At 43.6% G+C, this 23,172-nt stretch overlaps 1 protein-coding gene across 1 annotated transcript in view; it reads left to right on the forward strand.

Moving 5' to 3' along the window:
- Positions 1-8,053: 8,053 nt before the first annotated feature.
- The window catches only part of LOC119161439 (chitotriosidase-1), a 33,427-nt gene continuing 18,308 nt past the window's right edge, over positions 8,054-23,172 (forward strand). Inside the window, exons 1-5 of the mRNA XM_037413900.2 lie at positions 8,054-8,229; positions 8,441-8,711; positions 8,792-8,909; positions 8,980-9,104; positions 19,131-19,260. Of these exons, the coding sequence (XP_037269797.2) occupies positions 8,202-8,229; positions 8,441-8,711; positions 8,792-8,909; positions 8,980-9,104; positions 19,131-19,260 (672 nt within the window). The 5' untranslated portion in view covers positions 8,054-8,201. The remainder of the gene's footprint in view (positions 8,230-8,440; positions 8,712-8,791; positions 8,910-8,979; positions 9,105-19,130; positions 19,261-23,172) is intronic.

Here is a 23,172-nt window from a genome sequence, read left to right on the forward strand (position 1 = left end):
TTAGGCCACACACGAACGCTATGCCGAGTGAGACAGAAGTATTACTGGCCGAAACTGACGGCAACCGTTCAACAGCACGTTTGGACTTGTCTTGAGTGCCAACGTAGGAAAGTGCCAGCCGTCAAACCAGCAGGGCTCCTCCATCCAATTGATGTGTCGGAAACTCCATTAGCTCAAGTCGGAATAGATCTTCTAGAACCATTTACAACTTCGGCTGCTGGTCGCAAATGAATAATTGTAGCCACAGACTGCCTTACTCGCTACGCCAAAACCAAGGCTTTGGAGCGGGGCACAGCAAGTGAAGCAGCCCGGTTTTTCATTGAGAATATAGTCCTGAGGCATGGCGCTCCATCTGTAGTAATAACTGACAGAGGAAAAGCGTTCACAGCCGAGCTATTACGCACAGTTTTAAGTCTAAGTGGAACATCTCACCGGCGCACAACGTCATACCATCCACAAACAAATGGTCTGACAGAACGGCTGAACAAAACACTTGCGGATATGCTTTGCATGTACGTCGATGTGGAACATAAAAACTGGGATGAGATACTGCCTTACGACACGTTCGCTTACAATACGGCACAGCAAGAGACAACACGCACGACACCATTTCGTCTTCTGAATGGCCGTGACGTCACAACCATGCTCGACGCTATGTTGCCACATGAAAGTGATGGCGTTGACACAAGTGCAGACTACATAACTCAGCTTGCTGAAGAAGCCTGCCAACTTGCCCGCGTACGTATTCGTCGCCAACAGGACTATGATACAAGGCTCTATAATCTTCGTCACCGACCTGTCTCCTATGAACCAGGACAAAAAGTTTGGATCTGGACCCCAGTTCGCCATCGTGGCCTCTCGGAGAAGCTCTTGAGACTGTACTTTGGGCCGTATAAAGTCCTCCGTCGTCTCAGTGATGTTAACTATGAGGTGATTCCCGACAGTCCACATTGTTCAAGACGTCAAAGGCATGCACCAGAAGTTGTGCACGTGGTTCGGATGAAACCTTATTTGTCCGAATGAAACCGTGGGCTGCCAATGACTACACACCCTTCCGCCATGATGACGAAGCATCGGGGCGATGCCTTCTGGAGAGGGAGGCTAATGTCACGGTTATTAGCCGTAGGCACAAAAGGAGGAAGAAGCCAGCATCACGTGTGGTGGTCTCTGGCGTTTTCGAGGAAGACGACGTTGCGCGTCTGCTCTTGCGCTTTGTTTTTGTGTGCCAGTAGAGCCTTGCTGTTAACGTCGAAAGGAAGTCTTGTGTCCCGTTCTTTACACGTTGTGACAATATCATGATTATCGCGTTTGGACGAGTCATTTACCTTTGTCGTCTGTTCGCGCCACGTAATACCAAATTTGGTACATGTGATGCTAGCGAGAAGACCGCGAACGCATCATATGAGCGCGGCATGTAGTCATGTTCTTACATGACACGCATGTCATGACTTCCACGTTAGGGTCGGTCAATTGTGCTCGCCATGCTGTCATGTAATACCACACAAGTTTTACAACATGTCATGTGAGCGAAACCACCGCAAGAGCAGCAAGACCATGAACTGTAAATCATGAACTGTACATCCTCTCTGAACAACAATAGGTTGATATTTGCAATTCGGTAGGCGAAAGATGTGCACGGCAGGCCCTTGGAACACCCTAAAGCACCTACTGGATGGCACCAACACCAAATCGAAGTTTAGGTGCCTGCTGGCTCGCACACTTGGTGCAGCTCGGCAAGAATCCTCAGACAATCAGGTACTGGCAGAACCGGTTGGGAAGTACCTGCCAATAGCTTCCGGCCCGGCACCTCCGGCTCCCATCTACCGAGGGGATGCTAACCAGAACTTGACGCGGAATTAGGAAGCGAGGAGATCAGGCAGGCATTGCATGACCTAAACGGCAGGTCAGCCCCGGGTCCTGGTAAGATCACCAACAAGGCTTTGAGAAACCTGGATGACAGGTCGGTGGAGCACCTGATGGATATCGTCAACCAGGTGTGGAAGAGTGGTAGTGTCCCGGAGATGGGTAAGACGGCCACCACAATCCTCATCCCCGAAACCTCCCTGCCTCTACAACCTCCGGCCTATGTCCCTGATCTCATGCGTAGGTAAGGTGGCCGAACACGCTATCCTGAACAGGGTTACCCGATACCGGGAAGAATGCGACATTTATTCCCACAACATGATAGGCTTCAGGGCGGGCTTCTCGACGCAAGACGCCATGACGCCATAAAATATCAAGTTAATAATGCGAACACAAGGGACATAAGAGCCATATGTGCCTGGACTTAGAGAGGGCATTTGACAATGTTCTCCATCACTTCGTGCTGAGTCAGATCTTGAGCCTTGGGCGTGGCAAGCGTTTCTACTACACAAAATTATTCCTGACTGACAGAGAGGCTATACTCACGATGGGCAATCTTGTTTCGGATCCGGTAAAGCTTGGCTTCAGGGGGACGCCACAAGGCTCAGTACTATCCCCGACCCTCTTTAACCTCGTCATGATTGGTCTGTCTCAAATACTTTCTGAAGTCGACGGCATTAATCATACCATCTATGCTGACGACATCACCATGTGGTGTACCGGTGGCAGTGATGGACGAATAGAAGCTGTGCTAGAGGAAGCTATTGAAGTCGCGGAAAACTACCTAAAACCGACTGGTCTTCGGTGCTCGCCACATAAATTGGGACTGCTTCTATACAGGCCCAAGCGCCGGGGCCCCAAACCAAGAGGGTGGATGCCATTAGAGGATATCGTCATCGGACTGGTGAGGGTAGCTTGATCACCAGGGTTGACTCTCTCCGGATTCTAGGTATGACCAACCAGTCGAACGGCTCCAATAAACTGACGGTTACGAGTCTCGCCAGAAAAACTTACAATTCCATCAGAATAATAAGAAGGCCGGGCAGGGACTTGGAGAAGATAACCCCGTAAGGTTGGTTGGGGGCGCTGATGTTTTGGAGAACCGTGACCCTCCCATCTCGCTCGTATAATGAACCGACAAAACATCTTTACCTGCCGCGGAGGCATTCCCCTCCACCACTCAGAAAACTATAAGCGGACCTCAGGCTCTGACACTCAGGCTTCTTCAGGTTGGGGTGTACCCTAACCCCGTGCTAGTGAACAAAAATTATCCCGAAATACAGCCAAATAATACATGTTCCTTCTGCGACGATATGGGTAACTTGGAACTTGGATATAGCTAACTCTGGTGGTGCCCAGCGTTTCGCTGAGGGGAAGTCATCACGCCGTCCAAATGGGAGGGTGCTATCGCAAGCTCCAGACTCGAACAGTTATGGGCAGTCCACCGGGTACGCGACGCAGCAGAGAGACTTGGTCTTTCTGTTCCGACGTGGGAGTGGCCCGCAACGTGCTGAAGCACGTTCCGAAGGACCATAAAGTTCCTCCATAAATCCATCTATCCCACGTACAGTGGGAATTGATTATATGAGAAGCACGAATGAGGAAGGCCGATACGTCAGTTTAAAATCAGCACACCGTTACGAGGTTCCGTAATCAGCATACGTAAATTATGCCGTACATGACTTCCATGCCATGATTATCATGTTTGGACGCGTCATTTACCTTCTTCGTTAAATATAGTGACGTTGTGAAACGGCCGCCATCGCGCTATGAGCGTAGCATTTAGTCATGTTTTACATGACTCGCATATCATGATTATCATGTTTGCACGTGTGATTTACCTTCGTCGTCTATTCACGTCACATGATACAATATTTGGTAGGGAGCTCGCCCCGCCGCGGTGGTCTAGTGGCTAAGGTACTCGGCTGCTGACCCGCAGGGCGCGGGTTCAAATCCCGGCTGCGGCGGCTGCATTTCCGATGGAGGCGGAAACGTTGTAGGCCCGTGTGCTCAGATTTGGGTGCACGTTAAAGAACCCCAGGTGGTCTAAATTTCCGGAGCCCTCCACTACGGCGTCTCTCATAATCATATAGTGGTTTTGGGACGTTAAACCCCACATATCAATCAATTGGTAGGGAGCTAGCGAAACGGCCACCAGCGCATCAGGAGAGCGGCAGCTAGTCATGTTGTTACATGACACTCATGCCATGATTATCATGTTTGGACATGTCATTTACCTTCGTCATTCGTTCGCGTCACGTAATACCAAATTGGGTATATGTGAAGCTAGCGAAACGGCCGCGAGCGTACTATGAGCGTAGCATGTAGTCGTGTTTCATATCACAAGCATGTCATGATTAGCACATTTTGGCGTGTCATTTACCTTCGTCGTCCGTTCAAGTCACGTGATACCAAGTTTGGTATATGTGAAGCTAGCGAAACGGCCGTGAGCGCATTATGAGTGTGGCATGCAGTGCAGCACTGCACGGGCTGATTTTTCCGGCCCGGGACCGACTCGGCCCGAAAAATTCATACTCTGGCCCGCCCGAGCCCGACCTGGGGTTTTCAAATACGGCTCGTATCCGACCCTGGCTGGCCCGGCCCGTTTCAGCCAAATATGCCTTCAGCATAAACGAAGCACTGTCAAATTTTTGGTTATTGTGTAGATACCTGCAGCACACAAGATAACTTCTAAGGAGTGTTTTGAGAACTTTTTTCAGGGCCACAACTTTAGCAGTTTCTTTGTATATTTCCGGATAATTGCACCTGTAACACTTTCGGTAAATAATTTTAGAGCATGCAATATCAAATAAAATTGGAGTCATAGCTGGCTCTCTCCCCTATACGCACTGCTAACCATACCTTACTTTTGCATTTCAAAAAAAAAAAAAACTGCAAAATATAATGCCCTCATAAAGGGGAGAAAATGCCAGATATATTTACTCCGACTCTATATAATGTGAGCTGTGGCTATTGGCTTAATGTAGCAAGTCTCCTGCAAATTTCGTTTATTGCACATTGGAATGAAAAAAAAAGTTTCCACCCACATCTTCTCACGGGGGAAACCAAAGTAAATGCATCGCAGAGTGGGGGGGGGGGAGTATCGCGTGAATACTGCGTAATTGGAAATTGTTTGGGATTGCCTAATTGTTCATCATCATTAACCTGACTACTCCCACTGCTGGGCAAAGGCATCTCCCGCCAATCAACCCGTTCTTGTGCTTTCTGCTACCATGTTGTACCTGTGAACTTTTCACTAACTTTCTGTCTCCCCTTCAAGTGTTATCGGGGCATCCAGTCAGTTACCATTAAAGGGCCAGTAAAGAGGCTCCAACTTTTTTTACACCCCCCAAACAGGCTCGCGCATCCTTCCTACGCCTGACCAACCTCCTTCCACGCGCAGTGACGTCAACTGGGCGACGTTGACTTAATTACTGTTTGTTGAGACCTTGAAGACGCCCTTGACTGAATTCCGAACGCGCGATCCTGAGCGTGAGCAGTCGCTTCATTAGCAGAGGCTGCCTGCGTCGGCCTTGCGAGGCGAGAGAGGGGGAGGAGAGCCATGGGTTTGCGGTTGTCTTCCTTGGCCAGCGCGAGATGCGAGTGATCGCAGAGTAATCGCGACATCGTGTGACTAAGCTCGCTTTAGCTACTTCTGGCAGAAAAACACCAGGCTGGGTAGCGTCACATTAATTAAGCTGTCGTGTCGAGCCCTCGGTAAGCAATTAACTGTCCCATCGTGTACTATGTCTTCTCTCTCAAAACAAGGTTTTTCACCCCACTCTTCTCCTCCGAATACCTGCCACCGCCTTGCCATAAATCTGTAAAGCGAGCCACCGGGTTCGATGTTCCCTGCCAATGCCTATGTCGTCGTCTTCGTGTGACCGCCTTCGATCTTTGAAAGTGTAATGTCTTAAAGCTGGACCACATGAAATACTGCGTATTAGGGCACCGAAGTATACCAACCTGCGGTATTTTCGGAGCTCCCCTCCCTGCTGTACGCAATGTGTTGAATGTCCGGAGTGTGATCGTCCGCAGGGACCGGAAGCTGGAGAGCGGGTGGTCGAAGGCCGAAGGCCTCGATGCGATCAAGAGAGTGAAGTCTGGCTGTCTGTGGCCCACGGTAGTGGTTGCAGACTTGCAGCTCGCGGCAGCGACGATAAGGAGAATGGGATGTGTGACAAAAAGGAAAAGCGGCGAATATGGTGGGGAAAAAAAGGTAAAGAAAAAAAAAGGTAGGCAGATCCCACGTACATGGGAATCAATGTTATGCAAAGCATGTGGACGGAAGGTGGCTGTGTTGTAGCATTTTTTTGAGACTTCACTAAATAACGTTAAAGATGTGTTTAAAAGTTGTACGCAAAGAATTATGTTTAACAGTGGCATATTGTTTAAATAAACAGTAGTTTACAGCTGCGTAGATACCAACAGCAACCTGGGTATTGGCAACACCAGAAGTAGTAAGCTGGTATGTCACGCGCTTGCGCTGGCGAGGATGAAAGCCCCGAACACTGCTGCATAAATCAACTTCAGCTGATGGCGCCCAAGTACAACTGACATGAACCCGATGTGACAACTGTATCAGAGGAGTACATATGTTTATAACATTGGACATAGTCAGCACTGCAACCACACTGGACGCTTCATGGACATTAGGGTCTATTTGAAAAGTGTTTGCGAGACCTGGCGTGGCGCTGTAGTAGAATATTTGATTGCCAAGCGGAATGCAGCAATTCGATTCCTGCTGGGGCCCTGACATTTATTCTTTGCATTTGTCGGATCAAAGCTGCCGATGTCAGCACTTTCTTAGTGCTCTCGCGTTAAGATTATGAATGCCTATTCTCCCGTTCCTAGCTAGATATGAACTGTCAATAACCTGTGACATATACCCGCATTTCTGTACATCTTGAAGTTTTTGCGCAAACGCACGGGGACAAAGATGAGAAACGCAAACGGGAGCAAAAACTTCAAGATAAATATATTCCAACGAGGCCGAATCGCAATTTTGCCGCATACCTGGAGCGCATAACCGACCCTGTGTATAGGTATGTGCAACACGTGTCTGACGGAAAGGGTTTGATTACGTACGCAACGGGATTCTCATTTTGTATGTCACGAATAGCTAGTCATAATTGTCACACAATCTGACCCTCCCGGACTAATTTTGGTTTACCCTAATTGGGTCATCACGTACGCGAGCACCCAGACGTAAGAGATACGCTCAAAGTCGCCGAAGTTCGCTAAGAAATGCTTCGAATTTAAAAATGTACTAAAAACAACAAAGAATTTTCAAACTGGGGGATCGCACGTGTGCAGGCCACCGTGAAAATATGGTATAACCCTGGCTTTCCGATGGTGCCTGCAGGTGGCTGACAATGATGAGCGTGCGGTGAACCCTTTCTCTCTGCTATTTGTTCACCTGTGTGGCCTCTTCCGGCTCACTTCAATAAAGCCACTATAGGAGCTTCTCCCTTTCATTTAGTAGTAGCAAAAAAAAAAAAGGCAAACAAACTTACAAACCAAGCAAGAGCTAGGTCATGCTGTTCATATCATAAGTGACCAACGTCAGTTGTAGCTCACAGCGCCATGCAAGACTGTGGTTGACGCAGACCAGGGGCGTAGGCAAAATTTTCTTGGGGGGGGGGGGGGAGAGGGAGGGGGGGCACTTGTTGAAAGGGTCATTTTTCACTCTGTATGTCATGTCGAAAAGAAAAATCGGGGGAGGGGGGGGGGGGGTGACGAGACAGGCATCCTAGGCTCATCTCGCCACCCGTTAGCATTGCGGGACACCCGTACGTGTTTCGTAGGTATGCTGAGTTAACATAGTTGAGACATATATATGTCTCTTTGGGCAGATGTATGATGTGGTGCACCTACGCACCACGAATACTTGTCCGTGCATGTCTCGATATACTGTTTGTAGCTATAGTGAGGATAGAAAAACCAGGTATTTGTCAGCGAAGAGGCTTATCCAGAGAACATCTGGCACAGCCAGATGCTCTCTAGCAGATGTTCTCTGGCTTGGTGCAGTTGTGCAGCTGGCTACACCACTGCACCAACATGGTTTAGTTCATGACTTCAAATCCCGCGCTATGTCTGAAAGTACTCGTTGTTTATTGTGATGCTGCTGCCTCTTCAGTCCAAAGCAATCTAAATAACCAAATTTTCGATGGCTGGTAAAGAGCCTACTCCACCGCATGGTCGTATTTGTGATAGTAATAACAGCGCCAACTGCATGCAAATGCTAAACGTTTGGCGTCGAAAAACAAGTTTGTGTGTTTTGGCTACCTAGTGACCTTCAACTATTGTCTATTATTGTCTGCGTCTCGAAACCAGCGATGACGGCCATGTCAAACAGGAACCAAGGTATGTTTTGATGCTTGTGATGCCTGTTTAGTTTACATTTTGTTCGTAACCGCACTTGAGCGGTTTTTCGAAACGGCATAGTTTACGTTATTGGTACAAATGTTGTTTTGTGACGACGTGCCATTTGCAAACGGAGACGGGCTTCGTGTTGGTGCAATCATTGGAGCGTCACATAATACAGCTTCATTGTAACGTGCCCTGTCTCCTGCAGGTTTTCTGACCGTGTGTTACTACAGATGGGATAAGGACAAGCTCAAGCCCGATGATCTCGACACAAGCTTGTGCACTCATCTTATTTTGGGGTTCACTGAGGTTGAAGACAGCATACTCAGCAAAGGATCCACAGATGGGGACTCGTCCTATCAAGCTGTTGCAAATCTCAAAGCAAATAATTTTTCCTTGAAAGTCATGCTCTCAGTGGGTGGAGGGGGCAAATCGCGCTGTTTCCACGAAATGGTGTCTGATCCATCAAATACCGACAGGTGCGCATTGAATTTCAAGAATGATCGAGCGACATGGTGACCTGCCTAAACAACTACTTTTTTTTTTTAACTTGGTGCAGATTCGTTGCGTGTGTTGTGGAAACCCTGCGAAGAAACAACCTAGACGGCATTGATGTTGACTGGGAATTTCCTATGAATATTCGCAACGGCAAAGCCCATTTCAGTAGGCTTTTGCAGGTAGGCTGATTATGGTTTATGTACATGAATGTCGAACGACGGAATGTTGCTGATTGACATTTTGTTGTAGAAATTGCGAACTGCGTTCGACGATGAAGCTGTTGCCTCGGGACGACCGAGACTGATTCTATCAGCGGCAGTTGCTGCACAATCTGTGATCGTCAACTTCTCTTACAGTGTTCGAGAGATCGAGAGGTAAGAAACTATTCTCGTTTCAGCCAGCATCGCATTTGAATGCAGTTGGCTATAGACATGCGTCATTTATTTTTTTTTTTGTTCATACTTTCAATCACTGAGGCATTTCTGAAGGCATTGAAATGAAGCAAAAGTTAATATCAACAAACAATAAAACATGGTATACTGAGGTCCCCGTGTCATTAGAATTTACTTTTTTCACATGAATTCGGCGTCTGTCTGTGCTTAATTTTTTTAAATCCCCAGTTCTCTCAAGTTTGAAGTTTAACTTTTTATTATTCTCGATACTTCAATATCATACGTGGAATAATATCTGAACATAGAAAACATCAGAACACGCAAAGGCTATTTTAGTTGTCTGGACGGTTTGGATGCACAAACCATATACACACAAGCACAAATACCTGTGCACAAAACACTCATGTTTGTCCATAGTAGAATACTTGTTGTAATAGATGTCAGCACACTTTCTGAAGTCCGTTCAGTCATGTGACCTGGCACGCTGCAGTGCTGCCACGGATGCATATACCAAGGTGTCGTCTCGTGCTACCGGGTACTGTACACATGTTGGTCTGTCTCGCTCCATGCTCGATAAGCCCTTTGGTAAATGTGTGATGCGTGTGGTCTGCCACTGCTGACAAAAAGTAAAGCTCATATTGGCAAACTGACCAATACAGTAAGGACCATTTAGAACATGCCCTTCCCTTTTGATAAGTAATAGAACAGGATCATATTGGTGATTAAAACCAGACTTTATCAAATAAATAAAAATTGTCAAACATTTTCTTGGTGAATTTATTTTGGAGTTTCTAAGAAAATTTTCCAAAAGTACAGAGCCGTGGTTATACGTCATTAGCAGCGAATTAAAATTTAAAGAATATGTTATGAAGGAGAGAAAAAAACTGCAGGCATTGAGATATACACAGAAAAAAAGTGGATTTGAGAAAGATACATCTGATAATCTGGTAGGATTATGACAGTAAAGGTGCACAAAAAGGAACGAAAAAAAAAGTGAGTTACCAGAAATGCAAATTATTTACATTAGTACAAGGGTGGCTGCATTTGTTAGATGATTGGGGTATGAAGCAATAAAAATGACGTGTGCGGCAGAAAATGTATTGTAAAATAATGCAAAAAACAAAAAAAGACACATGAAGAAGACAACACGCTATTTTGTGCTGTTTTACAATGCAGTACCAGTAGGGTGGCTAGAATGGGAAGGTGTGATGACCGGCTTCCGGAGGCTGGCCCAAAAGCGCGTTCCTGCCGCGCGGTGGCGCGGCCGGTGGGGGCGCTGTGCTTTTCTCGCGTCGTCTACTTGCCTCTGGGCGGGTAAATGATTCGACCGCGCTCAGTTTTGCAGCGGTAGTCTTTTCAATTATGTTGTTGACGTCGAGAAACTTGCGCTTGTAATCTACAAGCGCAAACCACGCAGCCGATACAGAGCGTGGGTTTCGCGGCCACTTCTTGCGAGGTGGGCGCGCTTGTCACGCGAAAAATAGTTCAGAGGAATCTCTCCCGCAGACCAGCAGGTGGCAACAACCCTGCGTGTGTCGCTCGCAGATTTGTTATACATTTTCGATTGCAATAGTATTTTAAAGAGTGGAAGTCAATGCAGTTTTTATGCAGTGCGGCAGAAGAATGCAATAAAGTACAAGACTACAAGACTGGTGGCTTGATACAAGTTTATTGGAAACAGTACTATAAAACATTACATAACACAGGGCTTCCCCTTCTTGGCTTTATTCTGCACAGCATGCTGGTTTAGCCCTTTCAGCAGAAAATGGACACGCGTAATGCTGTAGAACCTGACAGCCGACGTTGTTAAAGAAGCTGAATGCTCACTGCAGCCAATTTGTGGCACATTGGCTGCTAGGTGCAAAAAATCCTTCACTACCTCGGTGTGCAAGCGCGTGGTGCTAAATGCACGAGTCTATCCTCAAGGGTGTTGATTAGACTATATTGACGGACAGACGGGTAAAGAAGGCTTCCCATTTCCCACTTTTTACACGCTTCTGCTGGCAATTGGTCCGTCACACTATCACGTGTCACGAGGCAGGCATCCTTGCAAGCTTCACATTGGGTTGAGGAGATCCGCTTCCTGGCTACATATCCTGCAATATAATAGGTGAGGTGGTCATCACTGCGTTCTTAAACGTAGTCAGCGTGGTCAATCGCAACCTCTGCTGCTTCGACAGGTAGTGTAATGTCGTCACAAGCTGGTGCTTCATTTTCAGACGGGCAGGTGCACGAAAGAGAGACAGTCTTTCACCGCAGGACTTGTAGCCGGCGTCGCAACCTGGCACAAAGCACCACCTCTGCGTTTTTTCTTCCGTCGACGGCATTCTTCAGAGTGGTTCAAAAATCGACGACAACCGCTGACATCGGCTCCTTCAAGAAATCGGGAAGCGATAAAAAAAGCAGGCCGTACTTCGTGAACAGCGACAGCTAACTTGCGATGCTCCGTCACCTACGAGACACGAGCAACACATGCTCACAGTCGGCACATGCCAACAGCGCCCCGGACTGACGCGCCAAATTTCCCCCTTTCCCCCCAGCGGCGAGAACGTGCAGAGGGGCCTCGCTAGGCAAGAGGCCGCCGCCGCAGTCATCACACCTCCCCATTCTAGCCACCCTAGTACCAGCTAGCTTGGCTTTCTGTACTAATGCAGAAAATGATTTTAACCTTGGGTTTGTAATCATTTTGAGATGAAAAGTTATCACGGACATAAGCTCTACACGCAGTGATAAATGACTGAAGGTCTTACCAAGAGGCAAAAGGCAGAAACACTCGTGGCACAGAAGTTTATTCATTCAATTACGTTTAATGATGGAAAGTTACCAACTTGCCAAGCAAGACACTCTTCTCAATTACATAGGGTGGTAAAAATTGTGAAGCTCACTTGAACTCACTCATGAAATATATTTTGCCCTCAGGGCTCACTCACACTCAAGCTTGTCGAGATTTTCCTCAGCCACACTCACTCGGACTCAGAAAAATATTCTTCAACCAGACTAGCTCAAACTCACTAAAATATTGCTCACCTGGACCCTCTCAGACTCACATTTCGATTTGTGTCTGAGTGGGTCTGAGTGAATAGACTCCCGAGTTCATCAGCTTAGAATTAGCTTGCTAACTCATAATGTCAATGCACTAATATCTCGCGTTATTGGTGGTTTTCTTGGCGCGTTTTGGTATAATGGCTTGAAATATGAGTCATGAGTGATTACAAACAAGTAAGGTCATTTTTCTTGAAAGAGCTCACAACATAAGAAATATTTATCAAGAACTGCCCTGGAGGAGTTGACGAAGAGAAGTGAAGGCACTCTCCTTCGTAATTCACCCCTCTGATCACTAAATGTAGAGATGGTGTATAAATGATACTGCTTTGGAGTACATGTGAGTAGATGTGAATCCAGGTAAGGCTGAAGGTAAGTAGGTAGGACTATAGGTGGAAAAAAAAAAAAAAAAAAACCTGCACTCAAATTTACTGAAGAAATATATCTAGGGCTCCGTGTTTTTGCAGTTTATTTTTCTTGAAATTCAGCGGGTGTTATTTGGAGTTTACTTTTAGAGAGATAATTCAGCAATTATCGGAGTTAATTTCTCGTGAATACATAATTCTTCAAAATTAGGTATTTAATTTTATATAATATAAGTTGTCCAATGTACTCTTATTAACTTTATTTTCAATGAAAATGCATCGCATTATTGCTGATAATCCTGTTTTTCCATTCTTTCATTTTTTCCCCTGTGCTCTTCACTTATTCTGCTAAAGGGGCCCTCCAACACTATTGAAGCATCTATTTTTTATTTGTGGTTTGCCTAGAATGATAGCTGGAGATAATTTTAGTATAGGTATATTTATTTATTTATTTATTCATGTACTCTAAAGGCCCGAGGGCATTACATAGGGGGGGGGGGGTAATAGTATACATATATAGAAACTAACACGAACAATAACGTAATAAAATATATGAAAAAGTAAAGAACAACATATAAATAATGTACAAAATCGCAGAAAATCAATTATGAAGACAAAACTACACTAATATCAGCGCCAATATCAAATGATTTAGTATTTTAATCACTACATCGCTGCCGACCGCATCATCACATAGTGACACCGGAAGGATGCCGTCATATGATTGGATAAACGTAGCATTAGAAGCGACCGTGGTGTAGGATCAAAACTGAGGTAACTATTCTCTCTTATTTTTCTTCTCTGTGCTTTTTCATGGAACACTGAACAGATGCATCCGCAACAAAAAAGAAAGATCACTGCACCTACAAAGCACGACAGTAATGCTGGTTGCCATTTCGCCACTGGATCTTTGACTACGCGGGTCAGATGTCTATATGGAAGACCTCTCTCTCTTTCTTCCCTCTTCTTGCTTTTGGGAGCTGTCTCTTTCTGCACGCGAGCCGTTGAAGGGGTGTAGTACACCATTGTTGTTCATCGGGCAGCTCACCGAACAATGTGCGAAGTGTCAACAGTACTTCACTGTCCTGGTCGTTCCACAAGTTCCTTTCTCAGATTAAGGGGAGGGAGTTACTCGGAATGTTGTAAAAAACAGCTGAAAATACCTCGCTTCGACTCCTTAGCTCCCGCTCACGTTCTCACAAATCAGGCATCAGGCACCACGTTTATTACTGCGGCAACAAGGTCAACATTACTTTGGAAAAAAAAAAACAAGCAACAGCGGAGTGTGAGTTTTCTCTACGTATGCGCTTCTAGCTTATTTCATTGGGGCAGCCTTCCGATGTCATGGGCGAGTGAAATGTGGTCTAGTGACCCCACGAAAATATCTGTTTACCTCTATCGCACATATGCAATCTTATTCTAAGCTCTGGAACGTTTCCCAACGAACTGAAGATTGCAAAGGTATCAGTTATTTTTAAAGGAGGAGATAAAAACGATCTCGGTAACTATAGGCCAATCTCTGTTTTACCTATGTTTTCCAAGGTTATTGAAGAAGCTATAAACTTCAGGCTTACTAATTTTTTTCAGCAAAAAAACATTATCGTAAAAAATCAATATGGTTTCCAAAAGAAAAAATCCACAGAAATGGCATTACTCGATATTAAAGATAAAATAGTTGACAACATAGAAAAAAAACTATTCACGGTAGGGCTTTTCCTTGACTTTAAAAAAGCATTTGATTCCGTTAAGCATGATGTTTTACTGCTCAAACTATCCAGATACGGTGTCAGAGGTATAGCTCTAGACATTGTAAAAAGTTACCTAGAAAACCGTGTGCAATACACCAATATTGGTAATGCGAAATCTGAATTCGGTAAAATTACATGCGGCGTGCCACAAGGGTCAATCCTTGGCCCACTCTTGTTTATTATGTACATAAATGATATAGTTAACATACCTCTTACACCTGACATTATTTTGTACGCCGATGACACGAATGTATTCTTCTCTGGGCCAGATATTGACGACCTTATGTTGAAAGCGAATATTTGGCTACAAAACTTATCTACATGGCTTAGGGCCAACAGGTTAAATCTAAATGCTAAAAAAACAAAATTTGTTGTTTTTAGACCTCGTAACAAAACATACATTAGTAAGAATATTATTAGCTTTCAGGGACAGCCTATTGAACGCGTTGCGTCTCTTAAATTTCTCGGTGTCTTTTTTCACGAATATTTAGATTGGTCTGTGCATATAAATTACTTGCGAAAAAACATCTCTCGAGCAGTTGGCATACTATGCACGTTGCGCAGCCTATTACCAGTATGGTTAAAAAGACAGATTTATTACGCAACCATACATTCGCACCTTCACTATTGTCTTCTGATTTGGGGAACGACGACAAAAACTAACCTCAAAAATTTATATCTATTACAAAAACGAGCTGTGCGATTAATTGAACTTCTACCTTTTCGTTCGCACACAGCCCCTTTTTTCGAAAAACATAGACTGCTAGTCATTAATAATATCCGATATAAAAAATTAGCAATGATTATATATCGTGAAGTTAAATCTAATCGAATTGAATTTTTCAGGAAGTATCACGAGCGTAACCACAGTCATAATTTACGACATATTAGTTTCAAGAAAGACACGCTTCGTACAAATTACGGTACACAAAAACTAACTTACCAAATTCCCCACTTTCTTAATGAACACCCCACTGTGATGGCATTAATTGAACAAAGTTCCTCCATTTATGTTTTCAAAAAGAAGATACACACATTCCTTCTAAAAACTCAAACAGATTCTCATACCTCTTTCGATTCATTTTATTTTATGTAACTTTTATGTGCTGCTGTGACTTTATGAATTTTTTTTTTTGCTTTTGTCTGCCTGTTTGTTGTGCGTAAATAGTCTCTTATTATTTCTTTATGTGCTAATTCATAATTGCTGTTCATTTCTTTGTTAATACTGGCTTGATGTAAAAAAAAAATTGTAAATGTTTTTTGATATTGTATGTATCTCAATTTCTCAATTTTTGTACTGCTATATATAACCTGTTTATGTATGTGTGTACATAGGGGGTTGGCGCTTTGTCAGGCTTTCTTTGCCTTTACGCCGATCCCCTAGGCAAACTGTGTACACGGGTTGTCTGAAATTAAATCAATAAAAAAAAAAAAAAAAAAAATAGAGTTGAGGGTCGTCATTTTTTTTTCTTGTACGTATTTTGAATTTTCCTTGTCGAATAACTTCAGACTGCGTGCAGTTATCACTTCCATCTTTGCTGCATTAGTCTGTCGGCACTTCAGTCTACGCAACCCACGAATAAAACATGGGGTGTTGAATAGTGTTGTAGCGCCCCTTGACAAGGCTGCACTGCTCTGCTGTGAACTCACCCAAAAATACTTTTTGGGGGCAGGGGCTAGGCAAGTTGCTTGCCCTCTCTCATCTTGATGAAAGTTAAAGGATCTATTAATACTATTATTCTCCATAGCGCAAAATATTCAATAAAATTATATCTCAACATGAACACATGGAAACACACCGAATGTATTTTAAATGTCTCGGAGGTTTGAAACCCAAAAAACATGCACGAAAGCACAAACTTGAATACGAAACACCTACGGTTTTTAGTGTTACAACATTTAGGGTTTTTTTAATAGCGTACTTTATGAGGTTGCTACCGCTCATGAATATTCGCTCCATTCAGTTGATGAATCTCAGATTTAAAAATGCTGTTAGAACATTGAAAATGTTCTTTTAAAATCGTAGTTTATCGCTTTTACAATCGTAGTTTATCGGATAAATCCGTATTGTCAAAAATTTTACCGGCAGGTGCTTATCATAGTTTTTAGGATTATTCCGAAAACATGGAGTCCTAAATATATTTTGCACTTTGGACTCGCTCGAAGTCGACTCAGCAAAAGTTTCATTAGCCGGACTCGCTTGAACTCGCACTCACCAAAACTTTCTTCAACCGAACTCAGTTGGGCCCAAACTCGCCAAAACATTACTCACTCAGACTTACGGCTGCTCGATCTTGGTCTTAGTAAGTTGACTCATAAATGGGTTCGTTGACCTATACTGAATTATGTGAATGTTACACAGCAACATAACATACAGGTTGTCATAATGCTCTGGGCTACAGGGTACTAATTAAATTGAGCAAAACAAATCAGGTTTAAGAAATTTGCAAGAAGGCTATAAAAAGTTATTAAGTTGGAAAGCAATAATGCAAGACAAGTGAACAAAAGCATATTAAAATATACTGAATTACATTTTGTATGAACTAATGAAAAAAATAGAGGTTCCAGAAGTAGATTGTAATAAGAATGGTCTGCTTTTGTTATTGTTATACATTGTGTAATGGTAAATAGGTGTGAACCTGAAAGACCTAATTAAAGAGTTTTATGATGGTGATTCCAAATTGCAGTGGCATATTATAGTTACACACTAAGCTTTGCAGAGGAGCAATGGGAGGAAAGGTGGAAATTCATTGAAGTTGCATAGCAAGTATCCCAATATGTGTTCACTCCTGTTACTGGTTTTGTTGAGGGGGGTATTTCATTTTAAACTGCTAGTAGTAGTAATGCACTGTTAGTGTATAATGAGGCTTGGATCAAATTCAGTGTTGCATTTTTTACAGGTTGAGCTCTCATACTGCTGAGAGAGCATAATTATTTTGCATTTGTTAGAATTTCATGAGTCAGTTGTTGCACAAACTTCTAATGTAATTTTAGTCTGTCTGCAGTATACCGTATTTACTCGCATAATGAACGCACTTGCATAATAAACGCACCCCTACTTGAGTTGTCAAAATTTGGATTTTCATTTTTCCCGCGTAATAAATGCACCCCCTACATTCGTCTGCTGTAGTCCCGCTAACCGACACCTGACACCTTCTTGCCCGTTGGCTCTCTTTCATTTTTTATTATCATGCCGACTCCCCTCGGCCACCTCGGCTCGCTTCCTCTCCCCCCTTTGCCCGCTGCCACACTCCGTATAGTTTTTCTTTCTATCTGTGCGTGGCATGTACTCAATCTTTTTTAAATATCTATGCGCCACAGTCAGGTTCACTAACTGTGCGAGTGTAGAGACATTGCAGCTGACAAGCACACATTGAGTGAAGGTCACGAAGCTTCCCGCGCCAACTGATGGTCGCTTGCTGCAAATACGAAACTTTAAGGCCCAACCACATGCATGCAATTTTCGTGCGATGACCACAGGATTTGTTGTCGCTATGGCTCTTGCGAAGGGCTATTCTTCACCATCATGTCGCAGGTTTCTGGAAAGCCAGAAAGAAATCGCTTGTCGCCCAGAAAAGATCGTGACTATTTCCGCAACATGGTCCACGATTTTCGCTTTGGTTTCAAGCGAGGTGGCCGCAGTATTTTGTCGTTAATCTTGTTATCGATGGTTTGTTTTGATGCTTCAGTGGTAGCTTGCTGCATTGTTGGTTGCTTGCTACAATGTCAACAGCGTTGTCGCGGTCGTCGCGCGAGGTTGCCAGGAAGTTGGCAAAGTGCATCATGGCGTGGTAGCGCATGCTTCTGGGTGCCCTCGAGATCACAGCAGGTACTACTGTTGCGGTTAAACGATTGCAAGATAGCCACGAAGGGCTTTTATGTGGTACATGGGCGACGCGGGAATAGCTTGCAGAAGATAGCGCCTTCAACCACCGAAGATGAGTGAAGTGCAACAAGGAAGCTAAGCGACATAACTTTTCTTGGCATTAACGAATTTTTTTGCTTATACGGAAAAAGTTTTTATAACATTTTCCCCACATAATAAACACACTCCCAACTTTGCTCCGATTTCTTAAGAAAAAAAGTGCGTTCATTACGTGAGCAAGTATGGTATCAATCACGTCATTTAAACTTGTAAAGTACACAGTTGTTGGTATACAGAAGCACAGAAGAAGGGACACAGCTGTGTCGTATTTTAAAAACAAGACGGGACCAGAAATTGAACCTTGTGGCACTCTTGATGCTACATTTATTTGAGATGAGTCATGATTTTTAATCGGGATGTATTGAAAGTAATTTGCTGTAAAAGAAGATATTCAAGTATGCACATTATAATTGGGAGAGTCTAAACTTTAATAAGGTGTGATTGAATTTTTCGAAGGCTTTTTCAAAGTAAAAAAAAACGATACAGTTGACCTTCAATTGTTTTTATATTACAGTGTGTAGATGACGAGTAAACAGAAGTGACTGCGTCGCACAGGAAAATGTGCACTTAAAGTAGTCTTGAGCTTACGTCATTATGAATTCTATTCTTGATATTCAGCTACATGCAAATACAAAATGTGTTGTTTGGTTTTTATGTGTTCCATGAGTTTACAAGGAAGGAAAATGGCCTAGTTTGAGAGCTGAGTGCTTAATTACAAGAATTATGTATTGGAACTACTTTACTCATTTGCCACAGAACCCATTCACAATATTATAGTAACATGTTGAATTCAGCTCATTGATACATTTTTGACGGTATATATATCAATATACATCGTATTGTGTTAGGGCTTGGGCATGCCACTTCATGATCTTGTGCAAAGTAAGGTGTGCACAATATGTTGTGCAATTTTTTTGTTTTATTTCAGGTATGTGGACTTCATCAACCTCATGACATATGACCTACACCTTTTCAAGTGGTATTATCCTTTCTCTGGGCACAACAGTCCTCTCCATGGAAGGAGGAAAGAGCTTGGTTACTTTGCCACCCTGAATATCGTTAGTAATTTTTTCCTGATTTCTTTACTTTGAAATGCTACAAAGATTGTGGGCTACTTTTTGCAAATTTCAACAAAGCAATGTTCTTTTTAAGATGTTGTTTTCCTTTTCACTCTCCATTCTTTTTGTTTACATGTCGTATCTTATGAAGATGGTCAAATTTTCAAACATAAAAGCACCCTTTTTTTTCGAAAGAGCCGTTCTTTGAGAGAGATTGAAAGTCATCATATGCCCTATGCAACAGGAACTGCTTGCTATGACAATGACAGTGACGCATGACTTTTGTTGATCCAATGTGGAGTGTGCAGTGTCACCATTGGAAATGGGTCATAGAGCAAAATTAGAAAAGAGAAAAAAAAAATTGAAGCAATGTTTGTAACCTGCATGCAGGGCTCTCAACTTCGGAGAACACACAGGGTTGTACACCATTCATGGATGCTAGCCAAGACAAAGAGGAAGAGTGAGAATTTTGGCAGTGAAACTGGTTTTCTAGTGTGCAGCTTCATCTGGTCCAATAAGAAGCCAATCACAAAAATTTTGATGCAAGTGTGTTTTATGCCAGGGTCCACCAAGAATTGGCTCACTTCATTTCCATCACAGAAATGACATCATTAAAGGGCCCCTAAACCACTCCGAATTTAAAGACAAAAGAGTGGTTCCTTCTTCATCTTCACTTTCCTTTGTACATTTGCTGTCTCCTTCTCACCACTTACTTCTTCATAAAACACATGGAAAATGTCAGCACTAAGTGTTGAGCTTATGAGGATATTGCTCTTTTAGGCTACACACTGTTATCTCCTCTCGCACAGCCAAAAACGCACAAGATGAAGTGAAATCGAGTTATTGTGCACGATTGTCATACAAGACAAAGCTGAACGGGTGTTCTAATGCACGGTAAAGCAGGGTAGGAGACAACGCACAACTGTTATCTCATATACACACCAATCGAGAGCTTATTTGATCATGACGCTATGCAAACATACTGATGGTGTCACAAATCGGGCTGCAAAGAGAGGGAACACCAGGTGCGAATTTCATGCTTATCCCATGTGTTTGCAGTTGTTTAAAAGAGCACGTATATAGGCTATAAAGAAAACTTCAGAAAGAAAAATTTCATTACGTTGCCTGGGGAATGGAACCCCTTATTCCTCAGCCCACAAAGACAGAATGTGAGAGCTCTAACCACTATGGCATCAATGCAAGCCTTCATCAGGCTAAACACACGCACACACGTATTCACACACGCACACACGCACGACAAACATGAAGTATGGTTGAACAGCCCTTCTTTTCCCTTTCAGAAAAAAATTTCTGGCTGCGCCCCTGCTCAGTGCCATGTCATGTCTGTGAGGCCATCTTAGCTTTCTGCTCTGACTTGATGCAGTTTTACAATGTGGATTCTCTTCCACATTCTATTAATGTGACGCCCGATTGCCTTTTAAGTTCAGTTTAAACATGCAGTAGCCCTGTTTACATACTGCCTACTGTACTTGCAATGGTGCTGAATAACAATTCTGCTCCATTAAGGGCTCCAGAAACACAGCGGCATGGACAAGATAATGTCGGAAAAGTGACTGTGTGGGACGTGCTGAAGACATGCCAGTGGGAATCCCTGTGCTTTTGCGTTAACTGGGTGCATGCTCTGAACTGTGCCTTTTGCATTCATGATTTTGTGTGTGCAGATGCAATAGCAGTGCCAATTGCATCAATTTGATACAATTCTCCATTTTCCGCGGAGCTGTGCCAAAACCATGAAATTTGCTGAAATTGGGCCACGCTGCGCCAAAGTGCCCGACCAGCCTCAAAATTTTCTCAGTTGCGCTAATATTAACGAGAAATGGAGGCCACGTTGCCCACCTGCAGTTTGCGTCATCAATCAGTCCTAGTGCGCAGACTCTAACTTCAAACTATGCTAACCTAACTATGCTAACCTTAAAAATACTCAAACCACGGTAACTTTAATTCCGTTAGGTCGGGGTACTCGTGATTGACCAGATAAAGTAACAAAGCCGTCTGCCCATCAGTCTGCTGACCGCAGCGGATACTTATTGGTGGAGCGACGCGACTTCAAGACAAAAATGTGTTGCCGTAGCCACCAATGCTTCACGGGAAATATGAACTCCCTAGCCAGTAAATCCGGCTATGGCATGCTTGCAACTAGAGCTGGGAGTGCATACCACGTTCTCCACGCGTGAGCAGAGTTGACGTGCTGCGAGTGGTGGCCTTGCTGGTGTTGGTTGCCATACCAATGGCACATAAAACATTTTTCTGTCTTGAAGTTCCATTTGTTGGTTTGTCCCGGTGGTAGATATCCGGTGCTGTCGTTGGACCAACAGGTGCGTGCCTTGTTACTTTATCTGGTAGAACGCGCCTTGAAAGTGAGGCAAAATGTTGTGCCCTAAACCTAACCCCCCATCGTAAAGAAATATAGAAAGGAAGGTAAGGGGGCCTGTAGCGATGTTCGAAAATTTCTTGGCCTTGTTCTAACCCGGGCAGAACGCTGCTTAAACCACCTTCACTGCAGTACACCACTGCCTTGCGGAAAACCGTATTATGATTAGGAAGGGGGCTATGAGCACTACTCGTGGGATGGAGCACATTTCGTTCAGTTACTCATGCATGTATACTACCGCATAATTGTTAGCATTAGTAGGATCACTGATGTCTGAAAAAGTGACTGGCAAATATTTGAAGTAGTGTATGACACTTCTGCCACCCTTAAAAAAAAACTGCACCAGTTTTTTTGTTGCTACCTCTATTGCTCAGTTTTACTGATTCCTTCAATTTCAAGGTCACCAGCTTGGCAGATGTACTTTTTAATTCACAGATTCTGTCAAAGGATTTGACAGACGTGGCAAATGATAATCTGGACTTTGTCATTGTGTGGTGGCTCAAAGTACTAGTTTTATTGAAATAGCAGTACTCATGTTTACTTTGCACGATTGAGGTGATGAATGGCTTGCACATACTTTTTTTTTTTCTAAATGTAAGCCTTATTTTTATACTGCTCCAAATTTGGTCTTTCATGATAAAAAATACATGTTTTATTTCCCGTAACCTGCTCCAAATTTCCACTTTAGTGTTCCAAAGGCAACATTTTGCTGCCCCAGAAATTGCTCCAAATTCTATTTCCGCTGTTGCACCCCTAGTGTGTCAAAAGTTACTGGGCCACTGCAGGCACCTGTGAAATAAACCAAAATTCTCATACCTGCGCTAAAGCCACTTATCAATAGGTCAATGTAGGAAAAGTGGAGTTTCCAATAGCTAATGACCTGAAAATATTGCTCTTTTTTTTTGGGGGGGGGGGGGGGATGTGACTGTGAGTTCGCAAAGCAGTTTATGGACAGTACCTTCGGTTCCACTATTTATTTATTTATTTGTTTATTTATTCTGCTTTTAGTTTATTTAATTATATACAAATGCTGCAGTCTTATATTGGGATATTTGTTGGGTGGGGATGAATACAATTTCATGATATGAGGTATTGGTACAAAAACAATAATGTTAGCCTAAAATAAGGAGTGTATCTAGGGCAACAATTCGAGAAAAAAATGAACAAAAGCATTACAGAGTCTGTAAAAGCCATAAAACCAAATCTTTCGACAGTTTGTTCTATTCAATTACTGTCCTGGGAAAGAACGAGTGTTTAAATTGGTCCCCCCACAGCACTTTTCTAGGCAATCATTGTATGGCGTTATTGAAGGAGTTTATTGCCTTGCAAATTGAGCGCAGCAAAATGCTTTAGAATCTGTTAAGTATGAGATGGGTTACAGGGAATTGTCGCATGCATTAACCGCTTTTCCGCTGCCTTTGTACCAGCGAGCATGCTGAAAGCTATGTATAGGAGGGGGGCAGGGGATTGCACGGAGGCGAGAAGTTATGCTCACGAAAACCAGCATGTCGAGACGTCAC

Source organism: Rhipicephalus microplus, chromosome X (genome assembly GCF_043290135.1).
Source record: "Rhipicephalus microplus isolate Deutch F79 chromosome X, USDA_Rmic, whole genome shotgun sequence".
NCBI classification, from domain to species: Eukaryota; Metazoa; Arthropoda; class Arachnida; order Ixodida; family Ixodidae; genus Rhipicephalus; species Rhipicephalus microplus.